This window comes from Buceros rhinoceros, unplaced genomic scaffold (genome assembly GCF_000710305.1).
Source record: "Buceros rhinoceros silvestris isolate BGI_N320 unplaced genomic scaffold, ASM71030v1 scaffold42096, whole genome shotgun sequence".
Lineage (NCBI taxonomy): Eukaryota > Metazoa > Chordata > Aves > Bucerotiformes > Bucerotidae > Buceros > Buceros rhinoceros.
The window spans coordinates 7,286-22,811 of NW_010416505.1; the positions used below are offsets into that span (position 1 = coordinate 7,286).

Consider the following 15,526-nt stretch of genomic DNA (forward strand, 5'->3'; position numbering starts at 1 on the left):
AGGGAAAAAATGGAATGGGTTATGCATTATAACCTCGTACTCCGTTAGAATGTGTGGGAAACTTCCTGTAGCCTACCTCAGAGCTGAGTTATTCACAGAGCACCTTTTGTCCACTTCCTATAAGCTTCTTAACCAGGAGAATGTGTGTGGAGAATTGAATCGCTACAAAGATAGCTTGTACTCCATCAGGTCTCCTTGTAGACACAGCGTACTTGGGCAGGAGGAGTTTGCTTTTCAGGGGGAGCTCCCAAAAAAAGGCCCAGCCTGGACAATGATTAGGAGGAACTCTTTTGATTTCTTATTTCCCTGGTGCTCCTCTGTCTGTGTTGATGGGAGGGAGCCTCTGAGTTGGTATTTTCATTCTGTACTTAACACGTGCCATGTCAGGAAGGAAGATGATATCTATATATGGATACAGATATATTATTTCTTGAATATATCAATTTATTTTCAGGTGGTCGAATAAGAAAAATGTTCCTAAACTTGGGGACATGCACTCATCATTTGAAGAGGTAGATGCATTCTATTCATTTTGGTAAGTTAGCTGATACCTCAGTTTCTAGTGACAGCATTCAAGACGTGTGCTGTAAAGGGCTCACAGACTCTTTTGCGTGTAGGTTGTTCTCTGTGGTCTGTTCTGACCTAGTAATGTCACAAAGTTACCCCACAGCTGTTGGGTGCCTTCCACAACTGAGCTGGCGGCTTTCTCCTAGCTAATGCATCCACGCTGCAAACTTACAGTGACAGTGGGAGGTCCTGACAGTTCTCTGACCGCAACGGCTGTGAACTGAGTTGACCCACAGACTGAAAGTGGGGTTCATCTCACTTAACCTGTGTTTTTAGTACAGGTGTCTACTAAGTATTTAAGGTCCCCTAGTTAAAGGAGGTCTGTCTAGTCCAGTAAAATCAGTAGTTTATGGCTTGACTTACCTGCTAAACACAGATGCTTACATAAAGATTAACTTATCTCTCAACTCTACAGACTGCACTGTATCTCCACTGCCTGTAGTGGGACCTTAGACAACTGCACTGTAGACATTCAGAGTTGGTGAGACTGATCCCATCCTAAAATACACTCTGTAGATGTAAATCGTTACGTTCAACAGCATCTTGTGGTTTGACTTAACACAGCGGAATCATTGTAGGTGCAGTGTAACTCTAAATTATGTTATAAATTATAAATAACAGTGTAAGTGCCTACAAAAACCTGGTAGTAAAAAAGGTAGATTACTTGTAATAGCTTTGCTGTTTTGTGTGGGAGGGTTATTATTCACTCTTCTTTTTTCTTTTTTTTATTTAGGTATAATTTTGATTCCTGGAGAGAGTTTTCCTATTTAGATGAAGAGGAAAAAGAAAAAGCAGAATGGTATGTAAGTAAAAAGAAATTTTACAGGAGGCTGAGAGATTGATACAGCAAGATTTTCCAACTTTCTGTTAGACTGTAAGTCACAGGAATACAACCAAACGAAGACTGAATGCCGCTCTCAGCTTAGTAGTCAGTTGTGGACTGGAACTGGGCTGATTGTGGGCTTCTCTCTGTCTTATTTGTGTAACTGAAATAGTTCTTACTTGCATCATGGGGGTGTTTCGGGTGTGCTTTGAAATGTGTGTTCACTTAAGTTCAGACTTGCAGTTTCAGCAAGTCCCAAAGACGGATTGAACCCGGAGCCAGATCAGAGTGGATAAGTAAGCAGCTGTCATTTCTCTCTCTAACTCTTTATTAAAGTAGTGATATTTTCTAGAGCTGAGAGAGATGAGAGGCTTGGTGTTAATAAAAACTGTGTATCTGATGTAGCGATAGTTGCCGAATTACTCGGACCGTGTTGCCATTGGAAGATACATTCTGGTTTTATCCTTCCTGCAGTTATAAACACAGAACGTTCAAGTTAGAACATCAGATCATTTCAGTCTAGTACGTTATCACAGGACGCAACCTTTAACTTAGCCATCCTTGTATAACCAGAACTGGCATTGTGTGAACTTCTTTTCCAAGTCTGAATAGAAATCAGTTTTGTAGTTAGACTCAAGGGTTAGCTTGTGTGTGGCTAAAAGCTGTGCCGTATTTAGGCTGTTGCTAGGCATTCGTTCCTTTTCTCTTTTTTGCCTTTTTCTGCTGTTAAATTTTTTGAGCCTCTGTGGACCCAATGTTCTCTCTCCTGTGAAGGTTCTGTGAAGGCATTGTAATCAATTCCGTATCACATGTATTTTTGATAAATTACACAGATTAATCTCCAAGTTTCTCACTGGAAGGCTCTTAAATTATTTGCATAGCTCACCTGTCATGAGTGTCCTTTTTAAAAAACGTTTAGACAAATAGTACACAGTATGCTGCTGTACTTCAGAGGGAGAACGTTTCAGCTTCTGCTCAGATGGTCACGATTCTTGTGATCCTTTCTTGACAAAGGTGATGTTCCTCATGATGTAAACCTTGAATCTACTCATCATAGTTTCCTTCTTTGTTATTGGGATTCTTTTCTTTGTTCTGAGGTATACTGCTCTGTATTTGGCTGTGTGGACGACGGTATAGACCCCCACTATAAAATTGCCTCTTCCTTGACAGTACTGACAAATATTCTCAGATTTAGTCAGACAATTTTTAATCTATTTAACCTGAGCTGTATTTTACTGGAGTGAATCCGGTATGATTTTATCAGTGTCACGACACTTATAAAAACTGTTCTTTCTGTGCAGATGAATTTACTTGACATGACCTGTATTCTGAGTGCATTTTGAAAATAAAGTCCACAATCTCATTCCCTGCAGCTTGTTCCCTGATAAACAACTCATTTTGTCAGGTTTATGTAACTGTGTAAACACTTAATGTTTTTGACACGAGCTTGGCGCCTGGAACTTCATTTTTTGAAGTCTATTTTTGAAGTATTCAGAGAAGAGCATCTGTGTGGGGAAACATTTTTTTTAAATGTTGCTGAATTTCTAACAGAGTGACAGACACTGTAGGGTATTAGCACTCAGCTAACCATGCTTTTCCTTTTTAGTCGAGATGAAAGAAGGTGGATTGAAAAGCAAAACAGAGCTGCAAGAGCACTGAGAAAAAAAGAAGAAATGAACAGAATTAGGACGCTCGTTGGTGAGCATGCAAACTGTTGGTCTTTTAAAGAGAGATTTGTTAACTAAAAGTGGAAATGTTGCGTTTTTCTTTTGTACATGATGCATCCTTCTGCCAGACAATGCATACAGCTGTGACCCCAGGATAAAGAAATTTAAGGAGGAAGAAAAGGCAAAGAAAGAAGCAGAGAAGAAAGCAAAGGTAGAAGCAAAACGAAAAGAACAGGAGGCAAAAGAAAAAGTACGTTAACTGCTTTATTTGGGTTGAAAAACCCTGTTTCATTCATATCTGATCCACTGCTTCAGCTTCTAGATGTGTCAGAAAGCTACTGTTAGAATTATACTGGGGTTTAAAGACGTGTTGTCTTCGATCCCTTTGCAACAGGCAGTGCAAGACTGGCAGCCTTTTGAGAATGAGATGAAAACAAGGACCACAGGGCTGAAAAAAAACTTCTAAACTTCAATTCTGCTGTTGCATGCGCTTCCTCTGTCTTAGAGGCAGTCACTAAGTTCTGTGGCCTACTTTCCTTTTCATAAAATGGACACAGCTGCTTGCCTTGTGCATATGGCCTGTGAGCGGCTGAGGTAGCATAATATATTTAATATTAACAGCTTGAAAAAGATGGCTCCGAAAACAGTACCAGGAATGAAAAGGATCTGTAAGGTGCTAAAAAGTGACTTAAAAGACAATACTGGAGTACTGCGAGATTTTATGTTAATAATGACGGAGGAGAAATGTTGGGCCACTGCATTTTTCCAAGCTCATATTCTTGGGGCAGGCATAGGAAATTTCATGCAGTTTTGTATCTTCATTGTCAAAGAAGTCAGGATTTATAAACTAGGGGTCCCCCCTAGTTAGTATGTGAATTAATGCCAGCTGGGATAGGTTTCATCAGCGCTCTCAAAATTCTCGGAACACCAAACATTAAAGTATTGATTTATTAAGAAAAAAAAAGAACCCACAGAAACAGCACATTTTAATACTGAATGTCTGAATGACCCTGCAACAGTGTAACTTTGGGTGGGGTGTTGTTTTTTCTTTTTGATGGCAGCAACGACAAGCAGAATTGGAAGCAGCACGGTTAGCAAAAGAAAAGGAGGAAGAAGAAGTTAGGCAACAAGCATTAGTAGCAAAAAAGGAAAAAGAGATACAGAAAAAAGCAATCAAGAAAGAAAGGCAAAAGCTGAGAACGACATGCAAGGTACTTAAATATTATCATAGAGAAATACAGGTTACATCCGTGAAATCACTATGTTTGCTTAGATCAGACCCTAACGAGCGCTTGCGTGATCTTATGGCTGGAGATGGGTACGGAAAGTGGGTTTACTAAAGAACAAAATACATACTGCTCATATGGTTTTGAGTTACGAGTAAAGCTGACTAAACAGGTCCAAACACAGCAGCAGCTGAAGAATGCTGTGTGTTAAGCCTTCGTCTGAAGGAACAGGACAATAAAGTTCAGGAACTTTGTAGAACGTGTATTTCTGCTTCCAGAACTGGAATTACTTTTCTGATAATGAGGCAGATTGTGTTAGAATGATGGAGGAGGTGGAAAAGCTTTGTGATCGTCTTGAGCTAGCAAGGTGAGTCTTCCTGCTGCTGAATTCTGTTTGTTTTGATACCCATCTTTCTACTAGCTATCCATTGTAACTTAATAATTTATTTTTAGTCTGCAATGCTTGAATGAAGCACTTACATCCACAACAAGGGAAGGAGGAAAGGCGGCTGTAGTAAAACAGGTAATTATGCCAAGTGTCAAACCAAAATAATGGAGTAATTTCATTCGTGAAATCTACATGACTGAATTGAAGTAAGATACAACATAGCTGCTGTGGAGTCCTCCCTGTTAAACACAGAGACCTGAGTTTCAGGGTCCCCAGGCAGACTGGATCTCTGCTCCATTTTACATAGTGCACTTCATGGCTGGTGAAATAACGAGGGCCAGCTCAGAAAAAAAATACGCATTTTTAATTAGTAAAGGACACAAAACCTACCACGCGTACAGTATACAGAAACAGTAGAGGCATGTAATTTTGCTGAGCAATGGGGAGCAATTGCCTAGAGGGTAAGAAAGGCAGTCTTAACCTATCCTGTTGCACAAGAAAAGTCCTAGTCTAGGATCTGTGACCTGGGGCTAGATCCACAAAAGGACTTAAGTGCTGCAGGCTGTAGGTACTGGAAGGGCCAGTGGGTTGGGCACCAAAGTATGGGAAAAGCAAGACATTTGCAGTCGAGATGTACATAACTCAGCAAGGATCTGCCTAAATTTGCCAGCAGGGAAAAGCCATTTGGACCAAAGCTGAACCCACATCCTGCAGAAAGAATGAAGTGCTTTCTTTCATCTGCTTTGGATTCACACTTGTGAACTCTTTTTCCTGGCGGGAAAGATGATCTGTCCCCACCCCAGCAGTCAGGTTTATTCATCAGACTGTTTAAGACTCAAATCCCTCTTGTTCTACAGGGAACTGAATCCCATCTCCCAGTCTCGAGGAGAGTGTTCCAAATACGGGACAGTTACCTTTCTGTCTTTGTTAAAACTCTTCTACTTTTGCATTAATAAAAATTACCTATCAGATAACTTGCATTTGAGCAGGAAGATTTTATTATGAGACAGACAGTGAGAAACCTATTCTGAGCACCCTGCCAACTGGCGTAAGCACATCTCTATTTAAATATTGCCAAGACTGGACTGTGCATTCTCAGAAGTAGGCATATTGACGGTAGGTCACGTCACAGTCTCAGGATGTGACTACAGTTCACAAAGATGTGCGATGGGCAACTTCAGTTCTGCTGAATCATTTAGTAACAAACTACACAAGGCCATCTAACCTGAGTAAGCACTTGGTAACTAAAATCTGGGTTGTTGCAGTTAATGCTTAGTACAGCTACTGTAACTAACTGAGAATTTCTGGCATAACCAGGCTTAGGTCACAGTTGGGTTGGAAGATTTGGGAATCAGCATATTCAACATGGATGTTTAATTGCCCTCACTAGGCACTTGAGGTTCTTAATACTTTTGTGGATCTGTCCCTGTAAGTCAGGTGGTAGCGTGGACATTCACCAGAAGTTTTGCCTTCACCCTGGGAGTGTTCATTTAATTTCCTAGTGAATTTGTGATGGATTTCTGCTCCTCACCTGGGATGGCCAAATTTATGCACAGGATGGAGCGAAATAATACTGGAGCAGATAAGTTCCTCCACTTCCTTACATGTAATGTACAGAACAGAAACTAAGACAAATTCAGGGCTCAAAGCAATCCCAGAGAGGGGTTTGTGTCACTGTAAAATGTAAAAATAAATAAAAAATGCTTGTTTACAATCCTTCAGATAGAAGAAATAAATGAACAAATAAGGCGAGAGAAAGAAGAGGCAGAAGCTCGTATGCGCCAAGCAACAAAGAGTTCAGAAAAGTCAACCACTGGTGGTGGAGGGGGAAGCAAAAATTGGCCAGAAGATGATTTACAGTTGTTAATTAAAGCTGTGAACCTCTTCCCAGCAGGGACTAACTCAAGGTACTTCTCAGGTTTGGCGTTAAAAACCCTGCTAACCATTTTTAATTAAATAACAAGCATAATACAACTTATCTTCAGACCATCCTAAGTATGATGTTAGTATAAGGACTCCCTAAACTTCTTCCTCTTCCCTGACTGTTGACATTGGTATTCCATAGTCTATATGTCACTGCGATTAGCTCCAGCCCTCTGTCTTGTTTTGCCCCAAGCTTGGGCCTCAGTCCATCAGCAAGATTGTGCTAAGGTTTATGTTTGCACAGGGCTTACTACAGAATAGGCTCCAGTCATTAAAGCAGAGAACAAAACCAGAACACTGACCATGATGCAGCTGGGTAGGAATACAAGTGTGTAAGCTACTTCCAGTAGCTCCACAATGAATGTGAGGTTGGTTTCTCCTCTACACGGTAGGAAATGAGAGTTAAGTGCCCCAGCTCTCTTTAGGAGAGAGCTGTGGGAAAAGGCTGGGCTTCACAGAAAGCAGCACTTGCAGTCGGTTTACTAATAAGCATCAAGAACAGGAACATCCCTTAAATCCTTTCCTAGCAGTGAAATGCCGCCTTCCATTTAAGCTTCACAGATTTGAAACCTCCATTGCAAGATTTAGATGCTTACTTTTTAAAAAAACCAAACCAATAAGCTGTCACAGTCTTTATGGAGATCAACAGCAGTACTTGTTTCTGCACCACAGCTCAGCAGTTAAGAGTACTCTGAGAACACAGGCCTAGATCAATCCTCCTGTCTGACTGGGTGCAAGTCTTGCCCTCCATTTCCTAAGAATGCACGAGGAATAATTTCGGGGTTAGGGCTGTTCCAGCTCTCTCCTGTTGAAGCCCCTTTACCTGATGTTCAGGTATTTTTGGGGGGGCAGTGGAAACAGGGTTAGTAACTTCTCAGCCCTTTCAGTGCAGCCTGCAGTATTTAATGTCAGAGGTGTTTAGGGAATTCAGGGAAGCAATAGCTGAGTAGAGTTTTGAGGATTAGAGGTTTGCACTTAACACACCTATATTCTACCCTGTCATTCTTCTGTGTCAGAAGCCAAGAAGCTTACCTAAGCTGACTGAATTCGTGAGGACACACCTGCATTTAGTGACTAAAAGCTTTGCAGGATAGTTCCCATGACATTTTATATGTATTCAAGTATGATTAAACGTACATAGGAGTTGATATAAATGTGTACAGGAGCTTGAAAGTAGCTTGTATGTGAAGATAACCTATTATGTAATACGCTGGTTTACCCTCTCTATTCTTGCTTTAGGTGGGAAGTTATTGCCAATTACATGAACTTGCACTCTACTACTGGAATAAAACGAACGGCAAAAGATGTCATCAATAAAGCAAAGAGCCTCCAAAAGCTTGGTATCTGTACTACCTTATTTTCTAATAAGAGGTCTGCATGCTTCTGGACAGCTTGGTTGTCTTTGAATGGCATTGGTTTCTATTATGAGAAAACCCTCTGTATATCCCCAAAGGAAACATAGTTCAGAGGGAAGATTTAGAGGCACGTTTATGTGACTCAGTATTTTCAGCCTAACCACTGTCGTGTAAGTCACCACCTCATGGGCCACTCTAACTTCATGCAGATGTCGAGGCCACATGCATTGCCTAAGCTCCTCTACACTCAGAGGGGGACAAATGGGCCTCTGAGAAAGCTCTCTATAAAGGCAGGCATCTAGAATAAGTGGCATTGATTAAGCCATAGATACACTTTAAAAGATGAATGGGATTCAGCATAGCCTCAGACACCTGAATTAAATAGCTCATCTCCTCTTGTGGTAAATGAAGCCTAGAGGGCTGGAGTACTGAGAGGAAGCTCTTCAGTAAGTTCTTATGGAAATGAAAACATTCCAAAAAACCAAAGTTTAAGAAGTTTCTCCACTCCAGTACCTGCACAAGGAGGACCCAGGCTTTCCCAGTACTTTTTTTCCAGTGTTTCCCTCTGACACACTAGTACTCTGGGTAACATGCAAGTTTTATGCTGCAGCCCTGACTTTAATCCCTTTTGATTTCAGTGAAGTAGCAGATGCAGACTTAAGCTTATACAGAGGAAGTACTCCTGAGTAATATAAAGCAGTATAGAAGTTGGAGAGCCTGAAACTTAAGTTTACTGGACCCTGAAATATTTTTTTTTTAATCTACCAAGCTCTACCATGATTTTAAAGGAGGTAGGAATTAGGGGTTTTTTTATTATATGATTATTAGTATACAGTAATCTGCTACACAATGTTTTTATTATTACATCCAGCTTTAATAATTCTATTTAATGTCTGTTGCTCGTAGACCCTCATCAAAAAGATGACATAAACAAGAAAGCATTTGATAAATTTAAAAAAGAACATGGTGTGGTGCCTCAGATGGACAGCGCTGCCCCCTCAGAACGATTTGAAGGTAAAGGTGAAAAGGGAGACTGTGCCTCTTGGAAAGTAATCCAGAACTTACTTAAGACTGCTGACAAACAAACTTCCTAGCTTACAACTCATGTAGCAAGTAAGAAAGCGATCCAGGCTCTGTTACTGCATGTATTTAAGGGGTTTTGGTACACACAGTACAAACCAAGGTGAGCTGAATAGGGACAGTGTGAAATGCTTCATGGTGAGGCAACGGGTTCAGTCTGATGCTGAGATCATATGTTCCTCAGAGGGTGCTAAATCTTCAGAGTAGGCCTGAGGGGATGCTCTTGAGATACGGGATCATACTACAGCTAAGCTTTGGCTTCCTGCTAAACCCTGAACGCCTCCCATCAAATTCTGCAGAATCTTGCAGAAGGGTGTTTCCTTACCAAGTGTTCCTTACTGAAATGCAACAGAAACGCAGCAGGAAAAGCTGTGGTGTCACAGGGTGGACTGTGATCTAGAAAGATGCTACCTTCTAACTTCCCTGTGCTTCTCTGGCAAGGGTCACTTCTCCAGTCAATTTCAGGGTTTTGGGGGGTTTTTTCTTTCAGGTTTTTAGCACTGGATAACCCTTAGGTCAGACTAGTTGTATCACGAAACTAGGATTTTAAATCAACTGTACTATATTTTAAATCTACTACAATGTATTTTCTTAGGCTTATGTCATAGTATCCTTGTTAAGTATTTTTTTCTTCTGCCATTTTTGTGGTTAAAAACAGGTTCACCTTTAGATTCATCCCCGTGGACTACAGAAGAACAAAAGCTTTTAGAACAAGCTTTGAAGACTTACCCAGTAAATACTCCTGAAAGATGGGAGAAAATAGCAGCAGCTGTTCCCGGCCGGTCAAAAAAAGACTGCATGAAGCGATATAAGGTACCTCACCTCCCTCTGGGACTGTAATTAGCCCAGGTCTTGTTAGAATCCTTTGCTTTTACTGTTGCTTTCCCAGAGACAGTATCTGACAACAGCACACTAGCACCAGATGGAGCCTTATGGAGAACCTTTTTGTTTTGTTTTGGTAACTCAACCACAAAAGAACAGTAAGGACCAAGTCTTCCTCAGTGAAAGTAGTAGCTCTGGAAGCTGAGAAGGAAAGTCCATCTTATGAAATGTCTTACAAGTTGACAGAAGCTCTTGTAGATGGTAAAGTTCTATCCTAGCCTCTTGTAGGTAAAGTTCCTGCTACAGGGGAAAGAGATGAGCACTGACCTTCCATTAACGTATTTGTTTCTAAGCTAAATTGTTTTAATGTATTAAACTGTCTCGATTCCTCCCTATGTTGAGAACTAGAGTGTTCAAAACCACAGCATTGTTTAAAGTTCCCCATTTAGATAAGTATCTTCTTTTTTCCAACTCTCCAGGAACTCGTTGAAATGGTCAAGGCGAAGAAAGCTGCTCAAGAGCAAGTGATGAATGCTACTAAAGTCAAGAAATGACTCTTACTGACAATCTTTGTTTTATAATAAAAATGCAAATACTGTACATGGTTTTCACTCCTTAATTATACAAATACACAGGATTCACTGATTCTGGAGGTTTAATCTTCTCAAATGTGTTTCTCCAACTCAAAAGCTTTAAATGGGTATAGTTTGTTGTTGTTTGGTTGGGTTTTTTTAAAGCTCAAACATACTGAAAGTTCTTGCTATTCACTACTCACGAAGCCAAGACATGCCACTGCAGATTTTGTTGTACTCTGGCAGTTGTTCAGTTGGACCTGGAAGTTAAAGAAAGTTGTCCATGACATGATGTTGATTGGTGTGGGGGCGATTACGGGAGGGTAGGGAAACTTATACAACATACCCACAGCAGCAACTGCAGGATGCTTATCATAGATGTACTTTGTGCAAACTTCTCTAATAGTCTGAGCATCAATAGCCTAAAAGGGGTAAAGAGACATCATTGTTACCAATCCCAGCTTAGTACAACCAAGTACTAAGAGCAAGTGAAGTTAATTTGCTAACCCAGGGGAAGAGGCAACCAGACAGCTGAACATTTTCTCAGTTAGAAACAGTCTTAAAAAAAACATTAAAAAACTTGTTTCTTCAGGGCCTAATTTAGAAGTTACAACAAGACTGCCACTCACTTCAATTCTTGCTTCAAGTTCTGGAATTGGGATTCGGCGCTTATAGCATAGCATTTGTCTTCCAATGTCTTCACAGATTGGTGTGGAGCCTAAAATAGAGGAAAACATGCTTCAGTTATCAGCATACAACTCTGCTAAGAAGAAAAAGCTCTCATAAGCCTCACCGTCAAGTTGTAGCAGCATATTTGTCTTTAGAAGATTTTTTGCTCGAGCTACTTCCTTTTCTGTAACGCTTGTGCAAAGTCTTACCCTGAAAAACAGTTTAAATCCAAAGGCATTAAATAATGGTAACCTGTAGTACACAAGATTGCCTGTGATCAAGAGGTGTATGTACGTTAGTGCACAGCTCTTCTATAGCCACAGCTGGTCGGAGGGGTTAGTATGGAAAGAAGCTAGAGGATGCAAGTCAGCATAAAAGTCGGTTTTTTTAGAAGCACACCAATTGTCCTGGTTTGAGCTAAAGCTATAACCAAGAGCAAGTGTTTTCCCTTAGAAGAGCAGTATTTCATTTTATTAAATGAACATTTTGAGCCAAGTGTAGTCTGTACTTGCTCTCCTGAGACCCACTGTTGCTAAGATAGTAGGAGCCTGATGATTAGAGGGAACTGGCATAGAAGGCAATCCACTCCATCCTGGCTCTTGGTGAGATCACGATTCACACGCTGCATAAGGAACTTTTCACTAGCACAGGGGGATGCATTAGGTATCTTAACACTTTCTTGGCACAGGAATGGTTCATATCTTCCCTGGTGCTAAGCTGCAGCACACAGACAGCTAAAATGGTGCCATTTTTCTCCCCAAGTTGTTCACAAAGATCTCATATACCATCATTCTATGAAAAGTGATCTCTGTGATCAGAGAAAATCCTCATTTTCAAGTCTTCTTTCAGCTTTTAACTTCACCCACTCTAAATCAAGTGCTCTTAAATAACATGCCTGTTTCTAATCTCATCTGCAGTTCAAGCATTTCAGTTGCACCTATGGACGTACTTCCAGTTTAGATGTAAGCCTTAGAAGAATTAGTATTATCTAGAATCCCAGGTTTCAAAATTCCATCCATAACAGCTCACCTACCTGATGTGATTTCATCTCCCTATGTACTCACTGGAGCTCTGTGGAACACCACCACCTGGTGCATTGTGTGGGATAGCAACTGCAGAGAGGGAAACTGCTCACGGTGGCTGTGGGAAACTGCACGTTCGTTATTCTCATTTGTAAATGTTAACTCTTTCAGATGTCAAACATGCAGTGCATGGGCACTGTATACTGGCTTAGTACTATGCTAAAAGGTTTGACAGAGTTTTGTAATTCCTGTCACGTGCAAGCAAAAACCAAAAATCACTGCTGTGTTTTCTTGTACAAGGAATGCTGCTGGATTAACTGTTACCATTTATTCTTCCAGGCAGAAAAAGAAAACCAAACCTAAACCTCAAGCTATTCACTCAAGTAAGGGTGTCAGAAACTGTTGGGACTCAGCATTGAGTGTTAAAGTTTAGAATTTGATGTATTTTTATTTTTTCCAGGCAAGCCTAAGCAGAGAAACAAAAATACTCCCTTTAAATGATTGCTATTTTTTCTAATTGTATTCCTCTACTGAAAACAAATCCTTTTAGAGCAACAGTTGTTCACTTACCACTCTCTCTGAACAAAGTGCACCATGTCCTGTATAGTGGATGGCTCACAGACCATATAGAGTCCCCACAGCCCTGTATCGGTGTAGCAGGTGTTGAAGGACTGGAAACTGTGACACAAGTTACCATGGCAGGCAACCTGGGCAAGTTTACTGGATAAATTCTGCTGAGGCAAAAGAAAAATACATTAGTTTATTATGTTCTTTGAAAGCCTACTAGTGACTTCCATGGTCTCCTGTTTTCATTTCAACAATGGCAGAACATACAGTAGTATCCCAGGCTCCAGCAGAAGCTACAAGGTTAATTATCAGCTCTCAACAGTTTCTTTCCTTGCATGTAATCTCACGTTTCCAAGTAACAACCCAGATTTAAGCCAAAATCATAAAGCTACTTAGGTTCAAGAAAGGGATAGTTACTGATATCCACAGGTTCTGATGACACATGAGTATGAGCCATCCTACTTCCCACGAGGGCTGACAGACCTCAAGTCACCTCTGTTTTGGTGGTTTGGAACTAGTTCTGAAAATTTTGCTAGAACTTGGGTAACAAGTTCTCTCAGACTCACAAGTCAATCCCCTTCTGCTTCAACTAAGGACCTTCAGAAAGAGTCATAGTCACAGTAATGCCACCAGATAGGTTTGAACCGGCCTGTATTGGCGGTCCACCTCACCAGCCCACCAGCCTCACTGAGCAGGAAAGTGCTTGCAGGTTCACTCACCACGCCTCCTCCGAAGGAACGATCCCAGTTACCTATCAGAGTATTCGCTACCATAAGTGGGATTGTATCTGGGTGCGACCAGCCAGCTGCTTCAACCGCTACCGCAATGTGCGCCAAGGGCATCTTGTCGTCTCTTACACGGATCTGTGGGAACACGTAAGAGTAGCCGTAGTGCCACATGCACATAACAACATACACAGGAAGTTAATTATCAGTCCCATCACATTGGATTATAAAGCACGCCCACAGAGAAACAAAAATTAAAGCAGATGAAGCTTTATTTAACATCGGCCTTCCCTGTGGCAATTTCAGAGCAGTTCACCAACAGTAAGACTAATGCCACGTACCTAGAGAGGGGTTACCAGTCACTTTACAACCAACAGCAGCAAGAAAAACAGATGACTTCTCAAAACCCGAACAGAGATGGGAAAAGGCAGATGCCTCAGTTTTCTACCACATTCTTTCAGTGAGCAATTCTCAACAAGTGGAAGTGCTCCAACACCAGCAAGAGGATAAAAGAAAAGCAGCAGCAGGGGTAAGGGAGGTATTCCTCCAAGAACTGACGAAGCAGAAAAAGTGGTGGCAGTGAGGCTTGTCGAAGAAGGGCTGGTAAGCACTGCTTCGGAAAGCAGCAACCCCAGCGGCCTCACTGTGGTAAGAAACCTTTTAACGTGCTGAGTCAGCGGTTAGAAAGCTGTCTCTCCTCAGCAGAGGGCACGTGTCAGTTGGGCTCACAGGGAGAGATAAGGGCCAGCTCCAAACGCCACCGAACAGCTTACCTCACTACCTGTGAAGCTGCAAGGTGGCAGGGGTGGCAGCCCTCCTTCTGGAGCAGACGGCAAGTTACCAAAATGGCACTTCGCTAGGTCTAGTAGCTCATCGTGAGAGACTCCTGAACAAAGATATTTCACGTTCTTTGTCAAGTCACTCTGTAAACAGTTAATTTGAATTGCTGCACAGTTTCAAGATTCAACCAAGCAGTAATTTACTGTTTCCCCACTTTAATGCCCCACTTTAAGATTCCTCACACCTCCCCCTTAGGCAAAGTAAGATCTGATCACTCTCCTTAGATCTCTTCAATAGCCTTGTATATCACACCAAGCCAAGCTCTTTGCTCTCAGTTTCAAGCCTCAGTGTTATTTCTCTTCCTCTCTGCTTTCCTTGCTACTCCCCTTTTCACACCCTTCCAGGCCTCTCTTTTCCTGCCCACATGGATGAATGGCCTTGGCCTCCAGTTCCTTTCCAGTTACTGGTTTAAGAAGGTTTCTGGAATATTACTGAGGGGAAAGGTGAACAACAGTTCAAAGGGTATGAAGGCACAAAACACACAGGGCTAACAATGAACTTCCAAGACCTAATGAACAATGGGCAATTCATCATGTTGTTCCCAGAAATGTCAAGACCATGGTTTTAAGAACAGTTGCACATGACCCAGGGTGAGTATCTCATACTCACCTCCAGCAGCAGCCAGGACCATTCTGGGTCCTTTGTAATGTGTCGTTATGTAGTCAACCAAGTCATTACGGTTTATGGATCTAGAAACAGTCAAGGAAACATCACTACCAAGTCAGAAAACTTTATTAAAAGATAAAAATGTATAGAACAATACAATATAAAAATCATTTTAAGTTCTGCCAATGCAGAGAGCTGCGTATAGACGCAGAAAGCTAAAATAAGGGTGACTTCCTAAAAAAGAAATAGGAACTTGATACATTTTGGCTTTCAGAGCTCTTCTAGCTTCCTGAGAAGGAGCAAGAAATACAATTCAGTCAGCCAGAGACAGGATCCTCTGACCATCTCATGCCAGTTTGAAATCAGGACACTCGGCAGTCTCGTGGTCTGCACTGGTATAAACATGAGAGAGCAGTGCAGACACAGTTGTATTTATGATTAATGCCTGACACCTGGCCAACGGGGAAAAGAAGCACTTCCAATTCTGAGTCAGATGCATTTTTAACAAACAGGAGAAAAATACGTCAAATCGTGAAGACAAGCAGTAGACCTCTGAAGTTCACACACCCTTTGATGCCTGCATACAGGGGAATTAAGGCAATAGGGGAATTCTTATATCCAGTGCGATTTCAGTAACTTTCCAGGGTAAAAATGAAAACTGACGCTGTTCCCTA

The 15,526-nt window shown here is 41.4% G+C and overlaps 2 protein-coding genes across 2 annotated transcripts in view; one reads left to right on the forward strand and one right to left on the reverse strand.

The window, feature by feature from the left end:
* Positions 1-10,477, forward strand: part of DNAJC2 (DnaJ (Hsp40) homolog, subfamily C, member 2) — a 17,106-nt gene extending 6,629 nt beyond the window's left edge. Inside the window, exons 5-16 of the mRNA XM_010137822.1 lie at positions 455-535; positions 1,301-1,366; positions 2,997-3,088; positions 3,186-3,307; positions 4,119-4,268; positions 4,562-4,650; positions 4,737-4,806; positions 6,394-6,578; positions 7,834-7,934; positions 8,856-8,963; positions 9,688-9,842; positions 10,331-10,477. Of these exons, the coding sequence (XP_010136124.1) occupies positions 455-535; positions 1,301-1,366; positions 2,997-3,088; positions 3,186-3,307; positions 4,119-4,268; positions 4,562-4,650; positions 4,737-4,806; positions 6,394-6,578; positions 7,834-7,934; positions 8,856-8,963; positions 9,688-9,842; positions 10,331-10,405 (1,294 nt within the window). The 3' untranslated portion in view covers positions 10,406-10,477. The remainder of the gene's footprint in view (positions 1-454; positions 536-1,300; positions 1,367-2,996; positions 3,089-3,185; positions 3,308-4,118; positions 4,269-4,561; positions 4,651-4,736; positions 4,807-6,393; positions 6,579-7,833; positions 7,935-8,855; positions 8,964-9,687; positions 9,843-10,330) is intronic.
* Positions 10,385-15,526, reverse strand: part of PMPCB (peptidase (mitochondrial processing) beta) — a gene marked incomplete at its 5' end in the record, with an annotated part of 7,049 nt that continues 1,907 nt past the window's right edge. Inside the window, 8 exons of the mRNA XM_010137821.1 lie at positions 10,385-10,683; positions 10,770-10,845; positions 11,053-11,141; positions 11,217-11,302; positions 12,685-12,845; positions 13,401-13,544; positions 14,180-14,292; positions 14,856-14,935. Coding sequence (XP_010136123.1) covers positions 10,619-10,683; positions 10,770-10,845; positions 11,053-11,141; positions 11,217-11,302; positions 12,685-12,845; positions 13,401-13,544; positions 14,180-14,292; positions 14,856-14,935 — 814 coding nt within the window. The remainder of the gene's footprint in view (positions 10,684-10,769; positions 10,846-11,052; positions 11,142-11,216; positions 11,303-12,684; positions 12,846-13,400; positions 13,545-14,179; positions 14,293-14,855; positions 14,936-15,526) is intronic.